This window comes from Gouania willdenowi, chromosome 22 (genome assembly GCF_900634775.1).
Source record: "Gouania willdenowi chromosome 22, fGouWil2.1, whole genome shotgun sequence".
NCBI lineage: Eukaryota > Metazoa > Chordata > Actinopteri > Blenniiformes > Gobiesocidae > Gouania > Gouania willdenowi.
The window spans coordinates 4267603-4288653 of NC_041065.1; the positions used below are offsets into that span (position 1 = coordinate 4267603).

Consider the following 21051-nt stretch of genomic DNA (forward strand, 5'->3'; position numbering starts at 1 on the left):
CTGATCAAATTGACCTGTTACTTTGTTTATCAATGAAGGCGTTTCAAATTAAAAGTGAACTTTATCATTTTCATGATTTCAATGACATTTACAAGCGTTGGGAAAACTCCATGTTCCGTGATTTCTAGACAGCCCCCAAAAAATGACATCACCGCCTCCTTTCCTTCAACCCGCCTTCATTCACACATACACGCTTTTGGTCTACCTTACGCGCGATGGGCGTGTCAGCAGCCCGGACCAGAGAATACACGTAGAAGATAAGTGCGTAACTGCAGGCGCGCAAAAAAGCGTTTAAGTCCAGACGGGAGAATAGACTCCGAAATGAATCCATATAAAGTCTATTCATCTCCGATAGAAACTTCTAATCCAGCTTGTGTGAACTGTGTGAGTTGCAGAGACAGTGATTGTAGTCAAAGATAAATTGATAAGAGTTTTCTTCCATTTATTAAGAAAGCTTTAAGCTTTAGTATCTGAGCTCCATAAGGTTCCAAGATACAACCAAGGTATCAACATGAGCATCACACAGCAGCTGATTAGCAGCTGATCAATAGTTGATCAGCACCAAACATGTGAACGAGACAATAGCACATGCTGTTGGTCTAATAACGGATTCCTTTGGTCACTACTGACACGTCACTAAAACACATCGCTCATCTGAGTCTCAGTATTTACATATTTACACAGTCTGAGTGTCACACTGAATAGAACAACTGTCAGTGGGATTCAACGCGTCCACGATGGATGCTGTCAAAGTAAAGTTCTTATTGGTAAATGGCCACAAATGTTTTTATGACTGCTTCATGGTTTAATAAAACCAACAACATTTAGAAACACCTGTAGAACGGATGACTGGACTCATGTTGGATGAGTGGACTCACTTTGGATGACTTGACTCAAGTTGAATGACTGAGCTAATGTTGGATGACTCGACTCTTGTTTGTCAAGTTGCTGCCTTCTGATAGCATGATGGTTGGATGGGGGTTGGATGAGTCATTGTCCATTGCTGCCCTCTCAGAGGATGATGGTTGGATGACGGTTGGATGGTTGGATAAGTCAGTGTCCGTTGCCCCCCTCAGAGAAGATGATGGTTGGATGAGTTAGTGTCCGTTGATGCCCTATGAGAGGAAAATGGTTGGATGACAGTTGGATAAGTCAGTGTCCGTTGCTGCCCTATGAGAGGATGATGGTTGGATGACAGTTGGATAAGTCAGTGTCCGTTGCTGCCCTCTGAGAGGATGATGGTTGGACGACTGTTGGATGAGTCAGTGTCCGTCGCTGCCCTCTGAGAAGATGATGGTTGGATGAGTCAGTGTCCATTGCTGCCCTATGAGAGGATAATGGTTGGATGACGGTTGGATAAGTCAGTGTCCGTTGCTGCCCTTTGAGAGGAAAATGGTTGGATGACAGTTGGATAAGTCAGTGTCCGTTGCTGCCCTCTGAAAGGATAATGGTTGGATGATGGTTGGATGAGTCAGTGTCTGTTGCTGCCCTATGAGAGGATAATGGTTGGATGAGTCAGTGTCCGATGCTGCTCTCTAAAAGGATAATGGTTGGATAATGGTTGGATGACGGTTGGATGAGTCAGTGTCCGTTGCTGCCCTCTGAAAGGATAATGGTTGGATGACGGTTGGATGAGTCAGTGTCCGTTGCTGCCCTCTGAAAGGATAATTGTTGGATGACGGTTGGATGAGTCAGTGTCCGTTGCTGCCCTCTAAAAGGATAATGGTTGGATGACAGTTGGATGAGTCAGTGTCCGTTGCTGCCCTCTGAAAGGATAATGGTTGGATGACGGTTGGATGAGTCAGTGTCCGTTGCTGCCCTCTAAAAGGATAATGGTTGGATGAGTCAGTGTCCGTTGCTGCCCTCTGAAAGGATAATGGTTGGATGACGGTTGGATGAGTCAGTGTCCGTTGCTGCCCTCTAAAAGGATAATGGTTGGATGACGGTTGGATGAGTCACTGTCCGTTGCTGCCCTCTAAAAGGATAATGGTTGGATGACAGTTGGATGAGTCAGTGTCCGTTGCTGCCCTCTAAAAGGATAATGGTTGGATGACGGTTGGATGAGTCAGTGTCCGTTGCTGCCCTCTAAAAGGATAATGGTTGGATGACAGTTGGATGAGTCAGTGTCCGTTGCTGCCCTCTGAAAGGATGCGGCTGGGCTCAGTGAAGCGGGCTGTGAGGATGTAGAACAGAGCAGGTCCTGGTACCAGGGCCAACAGAGGGAGGTCCTGGTCCAGTTTATCCAACCGAGAGATGGAGACGATGCCGTAGGCGTGAAGCAGCCAATGGCTGAACAGAACCACCAGACGCTTCTTCTTGGTCAGTAAACTCTTAAAGGACTGGAGGACAGAGGACAGGGTTATAAACTGTCTACACAACAAATCAAAGGACTTCCCTGAAGAACCTTATCGAGCATTGTGTGTGTGTTCAGTGATAGCAGTGGAGGAGTGTGTGTTGGTACCTGGATCTCAGAGGCAGACATGTAAACAGCCAGTGTGATCAGAGACAGGACAAGTATGATGAAAGGAAAGGCGTAATCTGAAAGAAAAGATCCAGAGTATTGGTCAAAGCATGGTCCTTAAGCCCTTCAGACATAATCAAGGCAGGCAAACACTGTGCAATTCTTGGCCCATTTTGAGCCAATTTCACTTGTGCGTTTATTTTGGAGATCAGGCCCAATCTTGGCTATATCGTGTGTCATGCATCGTGTAGTATATATGGTGTAATATACAGTATACATAGTGTATATGGTTTAGTATACCTTGTGTAGTATACAGTATACATGGTGTAGTATACAGTATACATGGTGTATATGGTGTAGTATACAGTATACATGGTGTATATGGTGTAGTATACAGTATACATGGTGTATATGGTGTAGTATACATAGTGTATATGGTGTAGTATACAGTATACATCGTGTATATGGTGTAGTATACAGTATACATCGTGTATATGGTGTAGTATACAGTATACATAGTGTATATGGTGTAGTATACTGTATACATAGTGTATATGGTGTAGTATACAGTATACATAGTGTATATGGTGTAGTATACTGTATACATAGTGTATATGGTGTAGTATACTGTATACATAGTGTAGTATACAGTATACATCGTGTATATGGCGTAGTATACAGTATATATGGCGTAGTATACAGTATATATGGTGTAGTATACAGTATACATCGTGTATATGGTGTAGTATACAGTATACATCGTGTATATGGTGTAGTATACAGTATACATCGTGTATATGGTGTAGTATACAGTATACATCGTGTATATGGTGTAGTATACTGTATACATCGTGTATATGGTGTAGTATACTGTATACATCGTGTATATGGTGTAGTATACTGTATACATCGTGTATATGGTGTAGTATACTGTATACATCGTGTATATGGTGTAGTATACTGTATACATCGTGTATATGGTGTAGTATACTGTATACATCGTGTATATGGTGTAGTATACTGTATACATAGTGTATATGGTGTAGTATACAGTATACATAGTGTATATGGTGTAGTATACCGTATACATGGTGTAGTATACATGGTGTAGTATACAGTATACATAGTGGATATGGTGTAGTATACAGTATACATGGTGTATATGGTGTAGTATACAGTATACATGGTGTATATGGTGTAGTATACAGTATATATGGTGTAGAATACAGTATACATAGTGTATATGGTGTAGTATACTGTATACATAGTGTATATGGTGTAGTATACATAGTGTATATGGTGTAGTATACATAGTGTATATGGTGTAGTATACAGTATATATGGTGTAGTATACAGTATACATAGTGTATATGGTGTAGTATACAGTATATATGGTGTAGTATACAGTATACATAGTGTATATGGTGTAGTATACAGTATATATGGTGTAGTATACAGTATACATAGTGTATATGGTGTAGTATACAGTATACATGGTGTAGTATACATTATATATGGTGTAGTATACAGTATACATAGTGTATATGGTGTAGTATACAGTATACATGGTGTAGTATACAGTATACATGGTGTAGTATACAGTATATATGGTGTAGTATACAGTATACATAGTGTATATGGTGTAGTATACAGTATATATGGTGTAGTATACAGTATACATAGTGTATATGGTGTAGTATACAGTATACATGGTGTAGTATACAGTATATATGGTGTAGTATACAGTATACATGGTGTAGTATACAGTATACATAGGGCCATTAACACCTCACAACCAGCTTGTGATCAGTAATCGTATGGTCGCAAAAGAAGATCAAACCTGTTTTAAATCCAGGTTGCTTCAAAGTGTCAGCACTTTTGTGCTTTTCATAGCCCAACTATGACTAAACACCCCTTTTTCCTGGTACGGCAGAGACGTTGCACACTCCTGTATTACGGGGAACAAGGACACACCTCTCCTGAAGGCACACTGCTCCTCTGCCTTTAGCCGCATATGACGTGAATGGATGTCAGTTCCCCACAGACCCACTATGAAAAACAAATTAAATGTTAAAACGGCTTGCCTAGCACACCGTTTTAACATTAAATCTGATAAGTGGGACATATCAGGAATACAATTGATATGTTGACATGTGCAGGGGGGCATCACATGTCCAAAATGCAAACATTATGTTAATGAAGCACAGCAGCAGAGGAGGAGGAGCTAACGAGTGAGAACGGTGCAGGAAGGGTTTGATGCTGAGACGACTGAATGTTTAATGTGGTGAAGAGTTATTACAGAGCGGTAACACCCACATACTTGTTTATACTGACACCTGTTGCATCGATCCTGACATTTCCCTGATCCACAGACGTCTGTCTCTGAATGTTGCTGTAGAAAGTCGGTCAGTAATCCTCGTTAGGTTGACAATCGAGGCGTTTATGGCGCACAGTTCCGTCTGACTGCACACAGCTGTGTATAATACTTTATGTCCATTTAATAACAAACCATTTACTATTTGATTTTATTAATAACTTCCTCTATCCTTATTTCCTCCTATTCAGGGAGCAGTTAGAGAGATCAGCATTTGTTGGCTATTTATAAGTTAGACGTGGTCGATTTTAAAATCAACCAATCACGGCTACATATTTGAAATTAATGTACTGATATCTGACCCCTCCCACATATCAGATTAAATGTTAAAACAGAGTGATAGGCAAGCCGTTTTAACATTAATTTGGATATGTCCCACATATCCAGAATGCAACTGTTGATATCTGAAATGGGTAAATACATTTTCACTAGTTAAAAAATTATTTTTTAACATGTGGAAATTAAATAGTAAACATCTATAATTGTTATCTTTACATGTGAAAAATGAATTGTAAATAGGTTTTAACTAGTCAAATCGTAATTACTACATGTGAAAATATATTTGTAACTTGTCAAAACTGTATTCCAGATATCTAAAAATATACATTTCAAAATGTCACAAATATTTTTTGACACGTCACAATGTAATTCCCCTTAGTGAAAACTAAAATTGTAACTACCGTAGTAAGCCCTACTTCCCATAGTACACTACTGGGACAAACACAAAGTTCCCTTTGCTGCTTTTATCTAAGAACAGTGTCAGCACGTTTAATACTGAAGAAACTTTTACATTTGGCTCCACTACTGAAAGGTTGCAGATATTTACAGTGGGGCAAAAAAGTATTTAGTCAGCCACCAATTGTGCAAGTTCTCCCACTAAAAAAAGATGAGAGAGGCCTGTAATTTTGATCATAGCTATACCTCAGCTATGAGACAAAATGAGAAAAAAAATTCCAGAAAATCACATTTTAGGATTTTTATTGCATTCCTCCATGCAGATCTCCTCCAGAGCAGTGATGTTTTGGGGCTGTCGCTGGGTCGCTGGGCAACACGGACTTTACACTCCCTCCAAAGTTTTTCTATGGGGTTGAGATCTGGAGACTGGCTAGGCCACTCTTGGACCTTGAAATGCTTCTTACAAAGCCACTCCTTCGTTGCCCGGGCGATGTGTTTGGGCTCATCGTCGTGCTGAAAGACCCAGCCACGTTTCATCTTCAATGCCCTTGCTAATGGAAGGAGGTTTTCACTCAAAATATCACAATACATGGCCCCATTCATTCTTTCCTTTACATGGATCAGTCGTCCTGGTCCCTTTGCAGAGAAACAGCCCCAACGCATGATGTTACCACCCCCATGCTTTACAGTAGGTATGGTGTTCTTTCTCCTCCAAACACGACAAGTTGAGTTTTTACCAAAAAGTTGTATTTTGGTTTCATCTGACCATATGACATTCACCCAATCCCCTTCTGGATCATCCAAATGCTCTCTAGCAAACTTCAGACGGGCCCAGACATGTAGTGGCTTAAGCAGGGGGACACGTATGACACAGCAGGATTTGGCAGCGTAGTGTGTTACTGATGGTAGCCTTCATTACTTTGGTCCCAGCTCTCTGCAGGTCATTCACTAGGTCCCCCCGTGTGGTTCTGGGATTTTTGCTCACCGTTCTTGTGATCATTTTGACCCCACAGGGTGAGATCTTGCGTGAAGCCCCAGATTGAGGGAGATTAGCAGTGGAAATCTTGCTAGTTTGTAGGCGACCAAATACTTATTTTACCGAGGGAATTACCAATTAATTCATTAAAAATCCTACAATGTGATTTTCTGGATTTTTTTTCCTCATTTTGTCTCTCAGAGTTAAGGTATACCGATGATTTTTAAGTGGGAGTACTTGCACAGTTTGTGGCTGACTAAATACTTTTTTGTCCCACTGTAGTTGGATTCTTAACACGTACTTTTGGTGTTTTTAAGGCCCTGTTTTGCTCATTGCCTGTTTTGTTGATCACCCACAGCAAACCTAATCACTCTAGACTTCGAGACTGAAGAAATCGCTCTAGAATTATCTTGTTTGATCCGCTCTAGACTTCATTTGCGTCTTCACACTGAACAAACGAGGAGGACTACCAGAGCAAACTAATCCTAGAGTATTTTAAACATTGGTGTGAACGCACATTTAAATATTTTTCATGGCAAATGAATACTAATGAACAAAGGTTAACTTAGGGTGCATCCACAGCAACGGATCCTAGAGCTGTTGAAACCCATTCACAGATTTATACACCAGCAGCAGAACATTAAAGTCTATTCTGAGGATGACTGGGAGCCAGTGTAAAGACTTTAAAACTGGAGTAATGTGCTCTGACCTCTGCAGCGTTCTGAACCAGCTGTAGCTGTTTGATGCTCTTTTGGGGGATTCCTGTCAGAAGACCATTACAATAGTCCAGTCTGCTGGAGATACAAGCATGGACCAGTTTCTCCTGATCTTTCTGAGTCATTAAACCTTTCACTCTGGAGATGTTCTTTAGGTGGTAGAAGCTGTTTTTGTGATAGATTTGATCTGACTGCTGGATGTAAGATCTGAGTCAATCAGAACACCAAGGTTTTTGACTTGGTCTTTATCTTTTAAAGATCTAGACTCAAGATACTTGCTGACAGCAGTCCTCTTATCACCTCCATCTTGTCATGGTTTAGTTGAAATTCACTTTTTCTGAATTAGTGTTCAACCTTATTTTATTGATCACTTTGATCAGAGCAGTTTCTGCCATGTGTGGACTGAGACTCTCGCTGTGTTGGGGAGTTTTAGGTATGTACTTTTCTCATAAATGGTTAACGTAAATGTTTAAACAACAATAACGACTTGTTCACAATAAGAAATTATTATTGATTATTTTTCGACAAAAAAAATGTTAACTGGTGAGCAGAGGATTGTAAATGAACCTGCTGGAAATAGGGTGTGTGTGTGTGTGTGTGTAACTAAGTCTCACTCACAGAGCAGTCCTCCTCCTACAGCCTGCAACACGGTCAGGATGGGAAAGAAATAGAGCGCTGCGTAGATGCTTTTGAAGCGATCCGATTTGCCCAGACCACAGGCGATTTTTTTAACCAACAGAGGACGAAGGAGCATCATCATCACCAGGCAGAACGCATAATAGATCAGCACCAAGGTGTACCTGGGCATGTGGACATAGAACCACACCATTACAGGAAGCTACAGCTCACACTACACATTTTACCACGCACGCGCGCGCACACACACAAAATAGTGATAATTGAAAATGGATGAACCAAAAAATTTAAACTAAGCTAAGCCATTTTGTCAAACTAAATAAAATGAACTTTAAAAATAGTAATAGTTATAGTGTACACTAGAGGGAGCTGTTGTACAAAGAACTATTCTGAAACATTAACAAGGATTTCAGTGTTAAAAGAAAAGTCAGATATACAAAGACTTTCTATCACGAGGTACAGTGTAATGTATTTCCAGAAAGAGAAATGTCTACATATATGTACATACACATTTATTTTTCTTCTGAAATGTAAATATCTCTATATAACCATGATAACCCACGTGTTTATGGACATATTTTTCACAGTGAAACAGGTGGGCTAATGTTAGCTTTAACACGTGTAGCTAAGGGCTGGAAGTCAGATCTGATGTGATATCGGTGTGTGTGTTTCAGTTCCCACAGATATGTATGCAGAGGATGTTACTCACAGAGGGTAGACCGCCTCCTGTGTGCAGTGTAAAGTCTTGACATAGTCTGGACTGGGGTTGTACAACATGGTGTACCAGTCTGACAGCATCTGGACCCGGCACGAACGGATACTGAGCTTCCCGAGCGGCTCGGTGAGCAACAGAGTGACCAACGCTGACACGCTACACTCCAGCATGGCTGTGACGTGCTGCAGGAAAGCGCTGGAGCTGCACACGCACATACACACACACACACGTGATTTCATTCAGATTATTTAGACTATTTTTAAGTTATCAACCAGTAAAACAAACATTCACCTACTTAAAATCGCTGGCATAAATGGAAAAAAGGGATAAAAGATCCTATAAGTCAGTCTAATTATTAAACATTTTTCAAATGTATGCAAGCAATTTATCAAACTGGTTCCAAGCTAAATTAACATGAAACAAAAAAGCTGACATGCAAAACCTCAAAATCTTTTAGTCACACACAGTCTTTTTACTTTGTTGAACTAAAGTGGTGTAGCATTAGCATTAGCGACACTTGCTACATAACAAAGCAGCATATCAGTCTCGTGATTTCTATTTGTTTTTGAAGTAACACACTCATGTTAATAAAATCCTACTTTAAGCAGTCTTTGAACCCCTTATTTCACACAATTTAGACAATCATATCCTTTACAAAATAAAACGTTACTGCTTTGGTTACATTAGGCCTGGGGGATATGGACCAATACTCATATCCCAATATTTCTCCTCAAAATGGCGATAGGCAATATAAGCTCTATTTATTTATTTTTTTAATACAGTTTTACAAGAAAAACAATAATGGGTGAAAGTCAGTGGAAAAAAATGCCACAAAGACCCTTTTATTAATGACTAGCATCATTTTGCTAGTCACTTTTGAGTTTTTCCTTGATTAAGGCTGAAATGTGTGTTGCTTCTTTCAGGGCAGCTCTGAGTGGCTGAAAGTAGTTTTTAAAACACATTGAAGACGTGGTCCCTTTAAATCATTCAGTGCCAGCCATTTTCAGATTTTCTACCCCCCAGTACTGCCATTTTTGAGCATGTTGACTGATTTTAAAGACCCACAGAATATTTTCTACTATGACTATCTGAAATCTGACACCAGATTCTGAAAGATTGAAGCCTCTACTTTCATCATCTGGCTCGTTTCGTTCTTTTGTAATCAGCCGTTGAATAGAGCAAGTTTTACACAAATCTTCAGTTTCAGAGCAAAAAGCTGAGAAAAAAGCCTTTTTCTAAAAAACCCTGTCAGTGACTTTAAAGCAATTTTTTTTGCTTGAGTGACAACTCTAACATCTGACCATTGTTTCCTTATATAAAACAAAAAAAAATTATTTATCTATCTGGGTCAGAGTTGAATGGAATTCTAACTGTATTTTGGCATTCCTCCAACTTTCTCTCCCGTCAGTCTGCACACACGTAACTTCCTCTTCCTCCCGGACATGCAATGTCACTGCGTTACCCGTTTTTTTTTTATGGTTTTATCTCACCATCACCACACTATCCATGAGTTCCACACATGCTCTGGTCGAGTGTGCTCTGCTGTGCGCTGCTGGGAATGTCAACTCTCGTATGTAGCGTCATTTTCTGTCTCGTAAACACCTTTCCTCCTCTCCTTCTGAGCTCTGCTGAGCATGAATGATCTCTCATCCAAAGGTGCGCTGCTACCTCCTACATGTCACCTATTATTTTGCTATCTGGCTCACATGTTGGGGGTATTTTGTACCCCCCCCTCCTCCAGGCACGCAGGGATGACCCGTTTAGCCCAGTTAGTTGATTATATCATCTCACCATCGCAACATTATCAATAATCCACTCAGGTCCATACATGTTCTGTGTTAGTATGTGGAGCTGTTGGATACGTCACAATATCACTCTGTAGCACCATAATATCACTCGTTCCTGCTTCTCCTCCCCAGCTAATGGTAGCATCAGTGGCTAATCTCTCATCTAAAGGTGTACTGCTGCCTTCTTCAGGGCACAGTTGGTCACTACAACACCCCACAGCTTAGATATTGATGTGGGACCTCCGCCAGGGTGTTTTCTAGTAATCCCAGTGAAAAACGCAAATGACGAGTTATCGCGTCAATGGTGCTGAGCATTTGGATTTGAAATGACGAGTTATCTCGTTAATGGCACTGAGTGAGTTAAGAAAGCACCAGCCTGGAGGGGTCACGTGAGAGCATGAGTGTAGCACCACATTTTGGGCTCTGGGTACAAACCATCTTGTTGGGACCCAACTGTAAGATATGTACACTTTTTTTTGCCTGCTTAGTATTATTGCATTATTGCCGTATATAACTTTTCTGAATTCTTCACAATAACCTAATGAATTCAATATCCATTGCTTGTATTTTATAAATATGTTCTACTATTTTTTAGTGGTTTATCAAATATTGTGTTTGTGGCATACTTTTTATATAAATTAGTAGCTAAAATGTCTTTATCTGGTTAATAAAATGTAAATATGGAATGATTAGAATCATGGGGACAAAAAAAAAAAAAAGAGTTGGTGGCAGCAAAATGTCATTTTTTTTAATAATTGTATTTCCAATTAAGATTTGACGCACAAAAGGAATGTTCCAAGATTAAAATGCGCGAGAGTGCACGTAATTTATTTCAATCAAAATAATATATTGCCTAAAAAAGATTGGAAGAATTGAGTAGCAGATGCTTTCCCTCACTTCTCTCCCTCTCCTTTCTTTCTTTCTTTGTGTTTTTGGCCTGGTTTTCCTTTCTTGAGGAAAGACATGGTTTCCTGTTGCTGTCTATCTCCTGCACCTTGTCACATCTACAGTTCAGACTACCTGCCACAGCACAAATGCGAGTCGTACCATTTGCACCGTTTTAAAGGGGGTGGTAGCTTGGGCCCTAATGCGGCATGAATAATTGTTTTTAGTGCAAAACTGTGTTCAAGAACCAGCTTATTTTCACACTGGGCCCTTTTCATTCCAATATAAATGATCTAAAATTGTTTAAAATGTACTACAGACAGTTCTACGATCTTCGTGATTTGGCAAATCGTGGCGATGTTTTTATCCATAACGATCTAATATTGTCAGATCGCACACACCCCTATAAGGGACAAAAACAAAGCTGTCTCACCTCTTCTTTCCAGAATACCATTCGATAAAGAACCAGTGCAGGACCAGGGGAAGCATGGCCATGAAGCCCAGATAGAGCCAGTCATAGAGGTCAGGGGACTCAGTGCAGCGCTCACACACCTTCTGCGTGTTGGTCCGCTCCCCCCAGGGACAAACCTGCAGAGACAAGTCCACCCCAAGCCCTCAGTGAGTCACACACCTTCATTTACTGTCATCACAGGTTCATATCTGTGAGACTCTACAGCAAAAAAAACACACAAGACCACTCGGACAAACATACATTACAGAAAGATACGCACAAAATACACACAGGGTCAACAAAAATACAGAAAAAAAGACTCCAAAAACACAAAACGCACAAAAACAACAAAAATGCACAAAAGGACAAATTAATACATAAAATGACTACAAAAAAATACATAAAAAGGACAATGAAACCACATTATTACTAACAAAAAGACAAAATTATTGCACTGAATGACGAAAGAAACCCCCAATAAGGAAAACAAAAATGCACAAAAGGGCACACACAAAATGACACCAAACAGGAAGAAAACACAAAAAATCACTCTGAAAAACATATGGTACAAAAAAAAACCCCACACACAAACACAGGATCAACAAAAATACAAAAAAACGACTCCAAAAATACAAAGGCGTCTATTCTCCCGTCTGGACTGAAGCGCCTGCAGTTACGCACTTCTCTCCTGCGCGTATTCTCCGGTCCAGGCTGCTGACATGCCCACTGCGCGTAAATCAACCAAAAGCACGTGGTCTGTCAATTAAGGTGGTCTGAAGCAAAGAAGGCGGACTGGGCCATGATGTCATTCATTTTGAGCTGTCTAGAAATCACGGAACGTGGAGTTTTCCTAATTCTTGTAAATGTCGCACTTTTAATTTCAAACGTCTTCATTTATAAACGATGTAACAGGTTGATTTGATCAGATTATTGATCACATTACTGCAGTGTGAGGATCAGACACAATTTTCTCTCTGAGTCACAGTTGAAATCTCTCTTTTCCCCTCATATTAACGCCAGATTAACATTTGATTGTGCGAAAAGCCTGATTTTATTAACTTCTTACATTCAGAAATAATCAACGCGCATCATCGTCATCATCATCTGTCATCAATGTTTCACTTATTTACTCTTGTAGTGGATCAAACTGGTGCTTTACGTTATACACAGTGTTAAAATAGTTGGACATCAGTCTGACGTCTGTCAGAGTTTCATTGTAACCAGCAGCAGCTGATGTGTACATTCAACAAAGCTAAACGACTCATCGATGCTGCTCTCACCCTCTCCCTGAAAAAGGAGTGAATGAAACGGGTAAAATATAATTAAATGTAACACATTTTGTCCCGTTTAGAACTGGTAAATATGAACATATTAGTAACGCTGATAGTCAATCTTTTGGCATGCTTATGTGACTCCCCCCTGCCACCCCCATAACAGTGTGACATGTCGCTTTGGATAGATTCTTTCTGGGAGTCTCTTCTGCAATATTGTGAGTCCGTGTGGCTTCAATTGTTACTGAGTCCATACTTCTTGTGCAATATATAGTTTTACCTTATTGGGGCGCTGCACTTATTCCAGGTTCAGAAACCCGTAAGAGAAAAAGAACTTAAAGAGTAACTAAACCCCTGCCTTCACCTAACCTGCCACTAGGAGGGAAATTAAAAAAAGTGCCTTGATTAAGGGCGTTACTGCTGTAGCAGTAAGACATGCCCACTCAATCAACCCATAGCGCTGTGCGCAGAGACAGACGGTAATACACACAATGATGTGTCTGTACACACACACAGCGAGTTCATAAGCTGAGATGTGTCACTACAACCACAGGCACACATAATCACAAAGTGAAGCTCACACACAGCCTTACAGACACCACTCGGGCAAACAGCGCTGCCCTCCCACCACCTCGCACACATAGCGGTGAGACGCTACATTTGTTTTAGTGGTAAGCCTGCTTTTATTAATAAACTGTTAATGTCAACATCAGATCAGTGCACAGGGAAACAAACGCACGTCAAACACAGGTGCACAGTGTGCCCCGCTGCGCCAGAGACAGCAGTGGATCTATTTACATAATCCACATATCAAATATAAGGATAATCCATGTTCTTGTGCAGAAAAAAATTTGATTTAACAGTGGATGCTCGTGTTTGTTCCCTCTCTGCTCTGAGGACAGCACACTGCGCACCTCACACACAGCTGTTGCTGGACATAGAATCATGTTTAGGCAAAAAATACATTATATTGATATTTAATCCTTATCACCTATATGAGTATTTTTTTTTTTTTTTTTATTTATTTTTTTTTTTACGCTATTGAAACTGATACCGTTGCTGGTCGACCAATGAAGATCTTGGTTGACCACGACATCATCAATTAATTAGTCGACTAAATGACCAAAGTTGGCAGCCCTACAGCCAATAGCAAAATGAACTTGCAATAGCCAGCGTTCAACCCTTAGAGGCCAGTAACTGACATTTTACAGCTAAATACGCAAAATTAAAATACGTTTACTAAAATGTGAAGAAGAGTGGGACTAGGATATAATAACAAACAGCACTACTTAATACCCAAATACATATGTGTTTAGTAGAAAAGGGTAGTTTGGGGTTTGGTTACCCTTTAAGCAGCAGAATACACACAAGGCCAGATTTAAATGGGAACGCTCACATTTCAGGGCTGCTCTACCCAGAGTGCGTAACTGGGATGGAGGCGCCTAGTAACTGACTTAAGTAAAGGGAGAAAACAGCTTTTTTGACTTATGCACATGGGAGAATAGAGCCCAATATGCACAAAAAGAACAAAACCACACAAAATGACAAATTAATACACAAAATGACGGAAAAGAAAAATGCAAATGCATTCACAAAAAACTAAATCAAGACTACAAATGACAAAAGAAAAAATACACTAGTGGAAGAACATCAAAAATGCACAAGCACAAATTACTACACAAATGGACTCAAAAGAAATACACATGAAGCAAAACAAAAATGCACAAAACAACACCAAACAGGAAAAACATACAACATTACAGAAAAATACACACAAAATACAAAATAGGTAGGGATGTAACGATTCACTCAACTCCCGATACGATTCAATTCACGATACTGGGTTCACGATACAATTTTCTCACGATTTCTTTTACAAAATGGGAATGTTGACAAATGACTGAAAAATATTCCTTTATTTTTTGGGGGGAAAATACGGTACTATTTTCCTTTTATTTTTCATTGTCAAAAGAATCCCTTGATAAACTATTCAAAACAATGCAATTTAACTAAAAACAAATCTTGAATGAAATAAATAAAGGAATAATACAAATGAAGAAGGAACCTATTAATTAAAATTCTGGTTCTATAGTAAACAATTCAAAACTGCATAATAGTTCTTTTTCTTTTTAAAAGTGCAACTGAAAATGTATTTTGTGCCTTAACAATTGGACTTTAAAAAAAAAAAAAAAAAAACAGTCATTTTACTGTATTTACGTCAGATATTTGTTTAGACCAGCAGAGGGCGCTGGTAACCCAGTGGTCGGTTGGCATGCAGTTATTTTACCAGTGAAGAAGAGAAGCTATGCTAGCAGACAGAGCTAATAGAAAAACGTGACTTTTACAGATATTCACGTAAAATTAGATAGTCAATCGGTGCTAAAGGAGTAAAGAATCATTTATGAGCATGTTTAACAGTAAATGGCGGCCACTTGCAGTGGGGCAAAAAAGTATTTAGTCAGCCACCAATTGTGCAAGTTCTCCCACTTAAAAAATGAGGCATGTAATTTTCATCATAGGTAAACCTCAACTATGAGATCAAAATGAGAAAAAAAAATCCAGAAAATCCCATTGTAGGATTTTTAATGAATTTATTTGCAAATTATGGTGAAAAATATGTATTTGGTCAATAACAAATGTTCATTTCAATACTTTGTAATGTAAAGTCTTCACAAGGTTTTCACACACTGTTGCTGGTTTTATGGCCCATTCCTCCATCCAGATCTCCTCTAGAGCAGTGATGTTTTGGGCTGTCGCTGGGCAACACAGACTTTACACTCCCTCCAAAGTTTTTCTATGGGGTTGAGATCTGGAGACTGGCTAGGCCACTCCAGGACCTTGAAATGCTTCTTACAAAGCCACTCCTTCATTGCCCGGGCGATGTGTTGGGGATCATTGTCGTGCTGAAAGACCCAGCCACGTTTCATCTTCAATGCCCTTGCTGATGGAAGGAGGTTTTCACTCAAAATATCACAATACATGGCCCCATTCATTCTTTCCTTTACACGGATCAGTTGTCCTGGTCCCTTTGCAGAGAAACAGCCCCAAAGCATGATGTTACCACCCCCATGCTTTACAGTAGGTATGGTGTTCTTTCTCCTCCAAACACGACGAGTTGAGTTTTTACCAAATAGTTCTATTTTGGTTTCATCTGACCATATGACATTCACCCAATGCTCTTCTGGATCATCCAAATGCTCTCTAGCAAACTTCAGACGGGCTCAGACATGTACTGGCTTAAGCAGGGGGACACGTATGACACAGCAGGATTTGAGTCCCTGGCAGCGTAGTGTGTTACTGATGGTAACCTTTGTTACTTTGGTCCCAGCTCTCTGCAGGTCATTCACTAGGTCCCCCCGTGTGGTTCTGGGATTTTTTCTCACCGTTCTTGTGATCATTTTGACCCCACGGGGTGAGATCTTGCATGGAGCCCCAGATCGAGGGAGATTATCAGTGATCTTGTATGTCTTCCATTTTCTAATAATTGCTCCCACAGTTGATTTCTTCACACCAAGCTACTTACCTATTACAGATTCAGCCTTCCCAGCCTGGTGCAGGTCTACAATTTAGTTTCTGGTGTCCTTTGACAGCTCTTTGGTCTTGGCCATAGTGGAGTTTGGAGTGTGACTGTTTGAGGTTGTGGACAGGTGTCTTTTATACTGATAACCAGTTCAAACAGGTGCCATTAATACAGGTAACGAGTGGAGGACAGAGGAGCCTTTTAAAGAAGAAGTTACAGGTCTGTGAGAACCAGAAATCTTGCTAGTTTGTAGGTGACCAAATACTTATTTTACCGAGGGATTTACCAATTAATTCATTAAAAATCCTACAATGTGATTTTCTGGATTTTTTCTTCTCATTTTGTCTCTCAGTTAGGGTTGGGCATCGTTTAGATTTTACCAATTGTAATTCCGATTCCAATTGTGCAGGTCAACAGGTCACAGATTTCACAGGATAATTTTTTTATTTGAAAAAGCCTTTACACAGGTTATTTTTATTAATTAACTTAGTTGATACAGTTTAATTTGGTTGCTGTAATGTAACTAGGGTATTTAATCACAAAGGTCCCAACTTTAACTGTAAAAGTGAAACTTGATGAAATAAAACTACAAACAAGTTGTTATCAGTGTAAAAAACAAAGAGCTACAGGTAGATGTGAAACTAAATAAAACAAACTCAAACCCTGGAACAGTCATGTGACAAAATCAATCAATAGTTCTTGTTGAGAATTATTATTATTATTATTCTGGATACAGTAAAAACAGAAACTATAAAAAATAGTTAAATTGTGAACCTGTTTATATTGTAGGGAACATATTATATACATAAATGTAATTGGAGTCTAAAGCCACAAAAAACACCACTTAAAAAGAAAATAGACTAATATAAGACCTCTTTACAGTTATTTGACTCATTCTGTGTTTTCGCAACTTGCGGCGATGACGCGCTGGTGACGACATAATCCAAGATGGCGGCGGCCCTGAATACAGCCGATACTATGTGATAAAAGCCTTAAAAGATATGGATATAATGAAAAGAGTGGATGGACGGAGGCATTAACATGCAGACTTTCACACAGACTTATTAAACACACACAGACTTATTAAACACACACGGAACTCGGTAAACGGAACAGGCTTCACCGGACGACTGGCACTAGGACCCAGAGGTAGAGTAAATGCATCCCCTGTACCTCATTCACAGGCTGTAATATCAGCAGTTTATCATTTTACTAGTTGTTAGAGCTACTGTCTTTACCAGGGAGATAATATTTATTCATGGTGATTGTTTTCCGGAGTTTTACTGGGATTTTTACCGGTGATTAGTTCATATCTCTCTTCTGCTCCATGGTCCAAACTGAAACCGTGTGTTATTGTCGAGCTGCTGATTCAAATCTACAATCAAAATAAAGGTAAAAACAGTTCTCATGTGTGGTGTTCTGTTATAGTCATAAACATGCAGACTTTCACACGGACACACACAAACTTATTAAACACACACGGACCTCGGTAAACGGAACAGGCTTCATCGACTGGCAGGCACTAGGACCCAGAGGTGGAGTAAATGCGTCCCTGTACTGCATTCACAGGCTGTAATATCATCAGTTTATCATTTTACCAGTTGTTAGAGCTACTGTCTTTACCAGGGAGATAATATTTATTCATGGTGATTGTTTTCCGGAGTTTTACTGGGCTTTTTACCGGTGATTTGCTCCTATCTATCCTTCCGCCGGACCAAACTGAAACTGTAGCCAGACACACACACGCCAGAGAGACACACACACACACACACGCCTGAGAGACACACAAACGCGAGAGACACACAAACGCCAGAGACACACACACACACGCCAGAGAGACACACACACAAGTTGCGTTCTGAACGCATCTTATACAAACCCCGCGTAAACAAACAGAGCAAGCCGCGAAAACAAACTCGTGCGGGCATTTAGGAATCGAAAAAAAGAATCAAAATGCAAACATCTTCGTAACGGTTCTGGAACCGGACGTTATGAACCGGTTCGTATTTGGAACCGGTTCTCGGTGCCCAACCCTACTCATAGTTGAGGTATACCTATGATGAAAATTACAGGCCTCTCATCTTTTTAAGTGGGACAACCTGCACAATTGGTGGCTGACTAAATACTTTTTTGCCCCACTGCAAGTGGAAAGAAATCGTACTTAGTAATTAGATTTATTTCTATCATTTACAGTCAATTCTTGCATGGTGTGGTACCAAGACTGATTCTTGTATTTTCAGTTCATGTTCTAATCAAAATCTATCATCATTGTTTTTGGTGTCATTTTGTTGTCTGTTCTTTTTATCATTCAGTATGTTTTTTCTTTTATTTTGTGTGTTTTTGTGTGTTGTTCATATTATTTAAATTACTGTGTGTGTGCGTGTGCGTGAGTGTGTATGATGTCGTTTGGTTGTTTCTTATGATGTTTTGTATGTTTCTCTGTTATTTATGTGTACATTTTGCAGTGATCTTGTGTATTTTCCTCTCATTTGTGGTCGTTTTGTGTGTGGCTATGTATTATTCTCTCTCTTAGTCTCTTTTTGGTGTGATTTTGTGTGTGTATTTTGTTGTCGTTTGTCTGTTCATTTTATTATTCAGTATATTTTTCTCTTGTTTTGTGTGTTTTTGTTGTTTTGTGAGTTGCTGGTAATATTAACTATAAATAAACATTATAAACCCCATAATTTTAATGCTTTCATTTGTTAATTTTCCTCTCTCTCTCTCTCTCTCGTACCCCGTGTAAAGCCATCGCGTACCCCCATTTGAGAACCACTGGTCTAGACCAGGGGTGTCCAATTCCGGTCCTCGAGGGCCACTATCCAGCATGTTTTAGATGTTTCCCTCTTCCAACACACCTGATTCAAATGATTAGGATCGTTATCAAGCTTCTGCAGAGCTGGATGAGGAGTTGAGCATTTGAATCAGGTGTGTTGGAAGAGGGAAACATCTAAAACATGCTGGATAGTGGCCCTCGAGGACCGGAATTGGACACCCCTGGTCTAGACAGTTTGTTAGAGACTGATGATGATGATGATGATGATACAACATTGTGTAGGAGGATAACAGAACGTTCACTTCCTTTAAACAGGATGTGTTAGTTGTCTAAACACTGTTTTCAGATATTTTATAGGAAAGCTTCATGTTGTGTAGTGTTAGGCTTAATAAAGCCGACAGGTTGTGTTTATCACACACTCACCCCGCACTCGCCCTCCACAGATCCATTAACCATCATCCTCCCACAGTAGAGTCCAGGGCATCTGGAACTCATGGCCACAGCTGCAAACACACACAGCAACAACACTCGGACTGTTATGGACCGATAGATCGATTAAAAGTCGATTAAAGAGCTCAGACAGTCCACAGGCTACGGCGTTAGCTACAAAGTCGAACCGGTGAGGCTTTAATGACGGCCATTGGTCCCAGCGTTGTCATGTTACAGTAAAATAGCAGCCATGAGGCAACACTGAAGCTCTATTGGAATTAAAACAACAGCGTATGTGTGCGTTTCAAGTAAATAAACGTACCCATGTTGAGAGCTGCAGCTGTGAGTTGTACTTCCGGTTCAATGATGACACACTGAGCAGAAAAGCCCGCGCTCGCCCCCTAGTGACGTAACATCCGTAACGTCACTTTCAGTTCATAACCTTGCTCTGAAACACAGATTTATCTTTTTGTTTTACACGTAAGCGCACAAAAATGTTTTACATTTCATTCAGTATTGTACGGAAGATGATTAGGTCCACTTGTTTTTTATTATTTTAGTTATTATTATTATTATAATAATAATAATAATAATAATAATAATAATAATAATAATAATAATTATTATTATTATTATTATTATTATTATTATTATTATTAATAATAATAATAATAATATTATAACTTAACTGTTTTCATCTGTTACTATGTACGGTATTCTAGTTTCACATCTCTTGAGTTTTGTCAGATTAGGTTTGGTTTGAAAACGAGGGATAAAAGTAAATATTTGTTTGTGTAGCTCAATTTTATTTTAGAAAAAAGAAAAATTCACATATGTAGATATTTAATAACGAAGCCAGGTTTTTCACATTTTTTAAATATGTTGATTTTTTTTAACTAATTAATTTATTGAATCTAAACTTAATCTTAAAATTTTCTAAATAATATGAATTTAGTTTTTTGGGAGACCTCCGAGGTATTTTGGAATTCGTTTTTTTTTCTCCCATTATTTGTGTGGTTGTCACTTGTTCTTTCACACAAGTTGTAACTCTAAAAATGCATTAAATTATGTTAATATATTTTTGCATACGCATAAATTATTTTAAGACATAGGTCAAGTCAATTTCCTAAAGATTAGTCAATTACAAAGCAAGATTGGAAAATTTAGTATATATATAAATAAATATAAACTCTCTACTGTAGCCTTATTTTACCCCATTTAACGTACTGTGTTGAGGTGTGGGGGAACACGTATAAAAGTAACACCAAAGTACTGCACTGTTTCTCCATTCAAAAATATACTAAAATTTTGGGAACTAGTAAAATTCCGCACAAAACTATTTATTTTTAAAGTGAAACAAAATCAGCTTCCAGTAAATACTC

General features: G+C 39.3%; 1 protein-coding gene across 3 annotated transcripts; it reads right to left on the reverse strand.

Annotated features, from left to right (window-relative positions):
- Window positions 1-417: 417 nt before the first annotated feature.
- Window positions 418-20036, reverse strand: jkamp (jnk1/mapk8 associated membrane protein). 3 transcript variants are annotated; one of them, XM_028438549.1, is made up of 9 exons: window positions 19992-20036; window positions 19664-19743; window positions 11659-11813; window positions 8548-8754; window positions 7821-8002; window positions 4436-4510; window positions 2462-2538; window positions 2139-2339; window positions 418-2083 (listed from the first exon to the last, which is right to left on the reverse strand). In XM_028438549.1, exons 1-9 carry the CDS (start codon window positions 19993-19995, stop codon window positions 2066-2068), a joined length of 999 nt encoding a protein of 332 aa, XP_028294350.1. In that variant the 5' UTR covers window positions 19996-20036; the 3' UTR covers window positions 418-2065. The 3 variants fall into 3 exon arrangements, with proteins under 3 accessions (XP_028294350.1, XP_028294349.1, XP_028294351.1); XM_028438548.1 differs by having other exon boundaries at window positions 418-2339; XM_028438550.1 differs by lacking the exon at window positions 4436-4510 and having other exon boundaries at window positions 418-2339.
- Between the last annotated feature and the right edge of the window lie 1015 nt (window positions 20037-21051).